This window comes from Limulus polyphemus, unplaced genomic scaffold (assembly GCF_000517525.1).
Source record: "Limulus polyphemus unplaced genomic scaffold, Limulus_polyphemus-2.1.2 Scaffold2804, whole genome shotgun sequence".
Lineage (NCBI taxonomy): Eukaryota > Metazoa > Arthropoda > Merostomata > Xiphosura > Limulidae > Limulus > Limulus polyphemus.
Window position 1 is genome coordinate 19169 of NW_013668414.1, and position 9753 is coordinate 28921.

Here is a 9753-nt window from a genome sequence, read left to right on the forward strand (position 1 = left end):
TCATTCTAGAATGAGAGGCATAATTTATATTTATTTCCTGATTTTTATGGTAATTAATAGATCAGTCAAATCTACCTAACCCGTACACAGATTAATTACTGAAAATAACAGATAAAATATGAAGTTTTTTTCTTAAGAAGCATTTGATAACTATCTGGACATTATAAAGAATTCACATATGAAATTTGAAAATTTTCTGATGCATAAAAGTATTTTTTTATCTTAAAATGAAAATTACTTTGCAAAATAGATAGACGACATGTGAAAAAAAAAAAAAGGCATGAAAAAAAACATTGCTTTACACACCTTAAGACGCAATAAAAAAAAATCTGATATTTTGCATATGAAAGGATTGTAATGTTTACTGATGATCTGCCAAATTTTGTTAACCTTCGCTTACTAATTTAAAAGTTATAACCTGAAAACTATAACAAGCACACTATGGCATTAATTCTGGTAATATAACAGTGGCATTGCCTTAATCCAGTGTTTTCCAAACTTTAAATAGCCACACACCCCCAACTCAGCAAATTTTCTATTGCACCTCCCCCTCACATTAAAATAATTTTCACAAGTGATAACAGAAAAAATAAACATTTTCTTTACCCATTTTCAATAATTTTTTAAATGAAAAATTGCTTGTAAAGAGTGAGTAAATGTGACAGCATAAAAAAGGTTTGAGAGCAAAGTGATAGTTTTGTTAGGTTGTCATTGTCTCAAACTCTCTTGTTTTCTCTCTCATTATTTCTAGGCTCTCCTGCCAAAAGACTGTACCTCCAAGGTGGGCATGCTCCACAGTTTGGAAAACATTGCCTAAACCCAAGAAATTAAATTTGAAGTATCTTAATGTCACAGTTTTTTTTTCATCCATTTGCTTTGATTCACCTGCACTCTTTAGTGTTTCATCAAACAATGAGATACAGGTGAAGTTAGTGTATCTCTTAACTGCATCTGGGGATGTGGTATTATACCAGATAGGTTGGTTTTTCTCTCACCGCATGAGAAACATCTGGCAATTTCACTATCAAGAAGCATATGATGGAAAACCCATTTATTATTTTTGTTGCTTTTATAGCACATTTTAAGGTCCAAGGCCCTTCAGCTTTTAAAGTACCATTACACACAACTAATGGTACCTTATACAATGCCCCTGCTAGAGATGTAGGCCTCAATAGCTCTACAGACATGTTTTAACTCCTTAAACCTGAGTGAAAACTGCCAGTGTCTGGCCGAAAATCCTGATTTTCCCACCAGACGGTGACAGCGGCCAATAACATTTATGTCTCTTTGACTGAAAACTAATTCAAACCATGTTATTATCAACAAAATTGAATTTTTATAATGTATGGTAATAATTATTAGGAATTAATGAAAATAATTCCAATAGAATGTGCAAAAAATTAATGGTTTAAAGAGTTAATGTTAGTAACAATGTTTCTTTAGGCTTAACAAAGTCCAGCATTGTACATGCAAGATGTTATTAATTTTTCATTATCCTCGTGTCTTTTTGAATCCACAAGTAACTTCATTGCTGATTCTCCCGTGTTAGAAATACTAAAGTTTTTCACACACAATTTACATCATGCTTTTATTTCTCTGACATGGCACATTGTACCCATCAAATATACATGTCATTCTCAAGTTACACATCCTGGAATTTGCATTGTTCAGGCATTTTTTTATGCAGTGAATATAGATGGACTCAATCATGTAATACTAATATTGTCATTTGCATACCCCTCAATCTGTTATGACTAAAGAAACATTCTGTGCATGAGTTAACAGCAAACTCAAGTAACTGCAAGGTCGTAATTAGATCAGGGATTTCCCAAAGCTCTCTATGCAGTAACCGAGTTTCATGAATGGCAGCTGTGGCAAATTAAAGTTAGATAAGAAAAATATTTAAACTGGCCCAGAAAAATACTGAGTCACTATTTCCCATGACTTTTCAATATTTATCCAAAGTTCTAAGAGTTTCTGGGATTGCACAAACCCTGTCTCAGTTCTTAAACATTCAGTTCAAGCCTCAGTTGTTTGTTTTTTGGACAAAATAAAAGAAGTTAAGAACATTATACTTCATATTTTGACAAAATGGTAAATAAATATTTCACGTAAAAAAAAAAACTTTGAATATTTTTTTTTTTATGATCAGACTAATAAAATCAATTATATTTCAGACATGATTAAGTTAAAAAGATTTGAGTTTTTAAGGTGGATTCAATAAAACTCACTACTTGCTATATTTTATCTAATTAGTCTGAGGTGAATTCAATAAAACTCATGATTTGCTATATTTTATGTAATTAATCCGAGGTGAATTCAATAAAACTCATGATTTGCTATATTTTATCTAATTAGTCTGAGGCGAATTCAATAAAACTCATGATTTGCTATATTTTATCTAATTAGTCTGAGGCGAATTCAATAAAACTCATGATTTGCTATATTTTATCTAATTAGTCTGAGGTGAATTCAATAAAACTCATTATTTTGCTATATTTTATCTATAATTATATTTTCTTACATTTACTCTAACTTCATCAAGTACACCACTCGTACATGATCGACACCTGACCTTTATGTAACCTTGAACCACTTGAATGAACAACATCACCTGATAAAAACATGCATATTTATTAACTTATTTGTCAAGAGAAATCTATGTATCAAATGGTTTAAGAAAGTTTCCTACCTAATGCTAGTCTGTCCTCCAAGATCCCACACTTGAAACTTAAGGTTTTTGTATGTTACTTGTTCTACATTAAATCCAATGGCTGAAAGAAAAAAATACATAAAACTGTAACTGCATACATATATTTATACATTTTTAAGACTGGTAATTTTGAGGTTAAAACAAATTGATAACGTGCATATCAAGAACTTAATATTCAGGAACGAGGCAAAAGAACTAACCAGGAAACTGGACAAAAGCTGTTAATTTCTAATAGAAAGTAGCTTTAAATATCATAAAACTATTAAAAACCACATCACAGAAAACTCAATGCTCAGAATAAAATATTTATCAGTAAATAAGATGTAATAATCTTGAAAAATTACACAATAAAATTGGAACATATTTTTAGGTTTTATATAAAACAATCCATAATTATGAACTTTTTGGCCGAACTGAACACAGTCAGCTAAGCAGCACCAGTTTTTTGTAACTGACTGCAATCTTTATAACTCCCACAGCTGAAAAGCATAGCATGTTCAGCAGCATAGTCTCAAACCCAGCAACCTTGTTGTCAAACCAACTCTTATCTGTGTTGGACCTCATAAAACTCAAAATTCCATCAGAAAGATAACTAACCAATCATATTTAAGCTCTTCTTTATAAAATGCTTTTGCTTACTCGGTATTGTTGTTACAACTTCTCCAACTTGCAGTCGATATAATATAGTAGTTTTCCCTGCTCCATCGAGACCAAGGATCAGAATTCTCATTTCACGACTGCCTAACAAACTTTTGAAATAGCTTAGAAGACCACCTACAAGATTAAAAAAAAGGCATCAATAATTCACGAAAAATAGCATTTAATAAGAAAAATTATGATAGCTGTATATATGAACATATTCACATTGTAATGTATACAATATGAGATTCTGTGTTCTGTTGCCTTTTTTAACATCTATTGTTTGTTATCAACCAAGAACATGAAAAGCAAACTTCAAAACATTAGATCTTACTCACTGCCCAAGACTTTTTTTTAAAGTAAACATTACTATTATTTGAATATGAATTCAAATACAAATTTTAATGTTTTAGATTACCGTACAAGACTTTATATTCTTATAGTTTCAGAACACCCAACAGCAAGCTAGAGATTGTGATAGGGATCATTTGATTCCAGTCACTGATTTGTCTAAAATATTCATAATGTCTAGTTATCAACCGAACACTTTCTTACTTTTAAACAAAAACAAAATATTTCAATAAATCATACAGTGCTTGTATGTATAACTAAAGTCTTTACTAACAGTGATGTACTGATTGTTTAACAACTGAAATAGTGTACCTCCTATGGCTATTCAAGAAATATCATAGAATAAGAGTTTGAAATTTCTGAATGTTACATAAATGTATCCTATGTTCTAAAGTGATCATCATTGATCACTGGAACTCAAAAAAAGCACCACAACAAAGAGGAATAAATGAAAGTCTGAACTCCTGACATTTACCTTTTAGGCTTCAAGCCATACATGTATGATGGGTTCGTTTTTTAAACCATAAGAATTGCACAGTTTATATATATATATACCAATGCAATACTATAATTTTATGTTTTATTGAAAAATATAAACATTTTTACCTGTTCTGAAATAAATTACAAAAATTTTACTTCACAGATTTAGGCCACATGCTTTGGATTTTGGTGAAGATGTATATAAAAGGGAATTAAGAAAAATTGGTTACTCATTATTCAACTTAACATATAAATCATGGGACATCCCAACCTCCACTGATCCCCAAATATTCATCAATTCTTATAAAGTTTACAGCCTCTACCAATTTCTAGATGTCAATTTGTTCCACATATTTAAATGTTCTGCTGGAAAAATAAAACTTGTCTACAGTGAGACTGCCTGAACTTTGTCTCAGAATTCTACATGAAAAGAATCTGAAAGCAGTCTTGTTAATTTTCAATTAGATCAGCCATTACAGAACATCAAATACCTACATTACTTTAAGAAATAAATAAAAATATAGTTAAAAAACAATTATACAGTATACAATTTTAATTTTCCTGGTTTTGTCAAGTATAGAAGATTTGAATAAAAATGTAACATTTCATAAACAAGGCCTTCTGGTCCTTCATGGTTGTCCCATTCATTTCACCAAACACCCTATATCCTGACCTAGTTTTTTTAAATATCAATCAAGCTTTCTCTTCAGTCCTTGAAATTAAAACAAAGTCCATGGCAAAAAAAAAAATTACTATAAGCACACTGATCATAACAATACAATAAACTATTATAATAATACTTAGTTTCTGTCTGTCCTGAAAATGAGTGCACCATATCAATGGATGTAAATATACTTTAGTAGACATTTTGTACATTAACACAGAGGCATCGCCAAGGTCTGGTACATGAGGCCCATGCCCCAATTTTAATTGACAGTGCCCAGAATCTCCAGATAGTGAAAAATCACATTGAAATACCAAAGATTATTGCACCTATGGGCCTGAGTCCAGAATATTTTAAGTAGCTAGCAAAACCTCTGAAACATATTAAAAGTTTATGAAAATGTTTAAAAAGGTCTAATGTTAAGTCGTAGAATAACAAGTTAATTTATTGATAGTATTATGTATGGTAAAGTTTAGCCCTAATTAAAGCAAAAAACATACAAGTTACAATATTATCTTCTCATTATCAAATATAGGCCATGCTTAATAAAGGCTTAACAATTGTTAAATCTAAGACAAGTGGACTTGTAGATTTCTGTGTCTGTGATTAAAATTATTTTGTATTATTCTATAAATCCTGTATTTAAAGAAGTACTGTTGCAATAAAGAGGTTTATTTTACCACAAACATTTTGCAGGTTTCTGCTTGTATACATTTAATACAATAGAAGGGTAAAAGAGAGTTCTCATTGAGGTAACAAACTTCCACTAGGTATCAGCTTTGTCATGTTCCACCCCTACAATATTAAATTTCCCTGGAAAGTCAAAATTAAATTTAAAATGAAACTTGTATTGTTTAATGCTGATAAAATATGGTGAAACAGTCAGAATAACTATTTTCAAACATAAATATTTATCATTTTTTAAATAATATACAATTGAACTTATCTTTTCTACTTGCCCTCTACAAAATAGTAGCTACAATATTTCAAACTACTGTAAATTTAAAGAAAAACTTCAATGTCCTTTCCAATATTAAAACTACTTATTGTTTGATATTGTGTGCATTAGTTCTGGTTTTGAATCACATTTTGAACAAATATATTTTATTAATGAAAGTAATGAAGCATAATAGCTTCTAGCCAAAGAATTATCAATCGTTTTAGTATATAATTCACCCATGAGGACAAAGCTTTACAGAATCACTCAGAAACATTTTGATAGATAATCCTAAAAACTCAAAACTATAGTACGAACTTTTGCAAACTTTACATTATCCTTGTTTTTTACAGCAACACACTAAATTCAATCCAGACTGAAATTTCAAATTAGGCAATGTGAGGTTATTGTATATTAAATGTTAGTTATTTATCAGTGATTTGATTTTTATATAAAATCTTAATATTTGATGCTATTTACAGGAAAAACAATTAAGGATTTTTTCTTATGATGGAATTTATTTTGACATTTTTCATAAAATGCTACAGATGATATCAAGGGCTGCTCTTGAACTTTCCCATTGCATCTACCATGTCTGAAGGCAACCTATTTCAAAGGCTGGCCATCCTTTTCAAACAATAAAATTGCCTAATTTATAGACAACTTCTATCCTACATTTCCTAGTCCTACACTTTACTATTAGTTATGAAGATGCATCAATCCTACCTATTCACTTAATAATTTTGAATACGTAATTCAGATCCACTTTAACACTTGGTTTCATAAGATAAAATAATTTCAAGGGCTTTAATCTATCCTCAATCCTCATATAGCAGTTTCTCCATTTCAAGAACCACCCCAGTGGCCCTCCCTTGAACCCTTTTCAACAATTCAATGTCCTTCTAACACCTGAAACAATACTACAAATGAGGCCTAACTAGGGATCTTTACAAAGAAATGACTACCTCCTTTAACTAATATTCAATATTCCTGTAGATACAATACAAAGTCCTACTTGTTTTCCCACTGGCAACAACACACTGTTTGGAAGGCTTAAGAAACATAATCAATCAAAACAAATCATTTTCTTCCCTAACACCATTGAGTGAATTTTGAACAAGGTTGTAATTTTAGTTTAAATTAAGGTATTTCACATGCCCTATCTTGCATTTAGCATAATTAAATGTTATCTGCCCAAGTGATCCAAATCCTTCTTTTTTCCCCCTAAATAACAGCACTCTCTTCATAAACAAACCCAAAACATCATCAACCTTGTCCAATCTATCGACCATTCACTTACCAATATCACTAATATAAGTCAGAGATTAAGGATTCCAGCACAACCATACTCTACTTCCAGTTACAATCCAATTTGACTGAAATCCATTTATTACAACCCTTAATCCAATGAACTACTTGTTTCCCACAACCACAGATAATTATGTCTTTTATGGGTCATTTTGTCTAAAGCCTTACAAAAATCCCAATATACCAAATCCAAACCTTACCATCATAAACATAACAGCACTGACAGCTTCTAAGGCCATAATGTTTTTAAGACAAAATTTTCCCTCAAGTGAAATCATATTAGTTATTCAAGAAAAATGTAAACTTTGTTAGGTTGCTTTGCAAAGCATCTTTAATCAGTCAATCTAAGACTTTTACAATTAAAAAGTAAGACTAACTGACCTATAATTATCTGAACAATGCCGGTCATTTCCCCTAAAAACAAAAACAAAACATTATCCAGCTTAGTCTTCTGTAGAGCTGGGAAATTTAATTACCCATGAGCATCGATTAAACTGATTGGTGCCACGTAAACTATTAAAGTAATTGAAATTAGTTGTTCTGATTATACCTATAATTATTTTTAATTATTCCAACTATCCAAATAATTGTCATTATGTTTGTCCTTAAGCACAAAGATACATAACAGGCTATCTGGAGGGGGAAGGGAAGGGGGGTATCATAACTAAATTTTAGCATCACAAGCTGTTTCTTTTATTTCAAGCTTGTACAGCTTTGGGCCACTATTTGACACTACAGTCTCCCACTCAATGTTCTTAAAATTAAAATCTGCCATGATTAAATCCTCATTAGCTGATGCATTCTTGATCTGATTACATAGTTTTTTATCAGTCTGACCAGGTGGTCTAAAATAGATTTCAATTAAGTCTTTTACCTCTATATCTACTAACAGAGACCCATATTGACTTAACTCTCTTGTTATCCTCTTTTAATATCCTCAGCTAAAGTTCATGCCTCACATATAAATAAAGCTACACCTCCCCTTTTTTTAAATACTCTAACTCTGTTACACAACTTACAGCCTTATATTTTAAATAAATTTCTATAATCAAAATTGTCTAAATCCAACACAATCTCAGCAATTCCCATATCTTAATTCTATTTCAACAAGAGCTTTAAACTCATCAGTCTCGTTTCTTAAAATTCTAGCATATAATAATAAGAATCTTGGTAGAAGTGTAAACTCAGCATCATACAACACAACAGGTGAGACAGTAAAATTACTTAGTCTGGTGTCAGTTCCATGAAAGTGATGACAATGAAATGTCAAAACCATACATAATCACAAAATTTTTATGTTTACTTTGAGACTTTCAATAATGGTGGATTGGTAATGTTTTGTTGGGAGTTAATATGGTTTAAGTCAATTGGTAGATTGAATATTTAGTCATGATTTATGGGAGTAAATTTGTATTACAATTATTAGAAAATTAGGTATGTAAAAATTTTAATTAAATCATTGTTGCTGTAGACATAAAATTTTCTGAGCAAATTGTTCATACTAGTTTGCTAATATAAACGTTTGCAGAATATGCCATTTTAAGCAGACAAGCAAATCACTGGTGAAACTCAAAATTAAATATCCACTGCAGTTTTCCTAAGCCTTTACCAAAATAATTACCTTAAAACTAGCTGTAACTACTTAAAAAATATATTACTTATGAAATAGACAAAGTAGATAAAAATAAAAATAAGTAACAGAAAAGAATTTTGAAGTATAAAACCAACAATTAAGTTTAATTTGCACAATACAGTCTTACACTTTAAATTAAATTTAAAACGTCATTAGATGGTAACGAGTGTTAGCAGTCCCACTTGTTTAACTCAACAGTCGAGGCAAATCTAATTTCTTAACAGTATTAACACATAACACAGTGGGGCATTAGTTGTTACTTTTTTCTTTCTGTGAGTGTGACTGACATCATTTTCCCCAATCATAAACTGATGATATTGATAAAGCTTTCCAGTACCAGTTTTCTCAAAATGCCTTAATCCAGAGATGGCATATACACTATACAGTACATTAGATTAGATAAATCATTAAATGAATACAAAAAAAAAAAAATCACGCCAGTGGGCTGTGTGACTAACGTTACACTAAACTGATCGACGGAAACTAACTTCAAGTTCAAAGTTCACTTCGTGTTGTTGAACTTGAACAATGAAACATTGAAAGGGTTACGGTTGGCTCACGGAAAGATCTGAAATTAACGTCCAAAGTCTACTTAAATTTAAGTTTTGGAATTAAATGTACATTTACTTACCCATTTCTTTACTGTTGTTCAAATTAAAATAAAAAATACGTTGTAGAAATAACAAAGTTATTTCCAAAGTCGAAGGTTAACTGCTTCTTAATGAAAACCGACAACGTAGTTTACCTCAATAACACACGCGAGGCTTAACACTTACATTCTTTATTAGTAGACGTGTACATTACAAATAGAGCATGCGTTAAGATAAAGTGTCCTCTATAAAATTATGCTGGTTACATTCCCCAGATTAAAAAAATGTAAATTATATGATCAAATAGCTGTTTAGATTTTCTAGCAATTATAACAACATAGAATTAAAAATACATAAAAAGTTATTGAAATGGGAATTAAAATATTTCAGTCAAAAATATTCAATGAGAATAACAAAGAATTTTCTGAAATAAATAGG

At 30.6% G+C, this 9753-nt stretch overlaps 1 protein-coding gene across 2 annotated transcripts in view; it reads right to left on the reverse strand.

Annotated features, from left to right (window-relative positions):
• LOC106467939 (ADP-ribosylation factor-like protein 1) overlaps positions 1-9515 on the reverse strand; it is a 26708-nt gene extending 17193 nt beyond the window's left edge. The window contains exons 1-3 of one of the 2 annotated variants that reach the window (XM_013928325.2): positions 9357-9515; positions 3353-3487; positions 2693-2774 (exon numbers count right to left, since the gene is read on the reverse strand). In XM_013928325.2, coding sequence (XP_013783779.1) covers positions 2693-2774; positions 3353-3487; positions 9357-9360 — 221 coding nt within the window. In that variant the 5' untranslated portion in view covers positions 9361-9515. Of the gene's footprint in view, positions 1-2692; positions 2775-3352; positions 3488-8985; positions 9056-9356 lie in introns of those variants that run through there. The other variant, XM_022396169.1, reaches the window with a different exon arrangement.
• Positions 9516-9753: the final 238 nt, after the last annotated feature.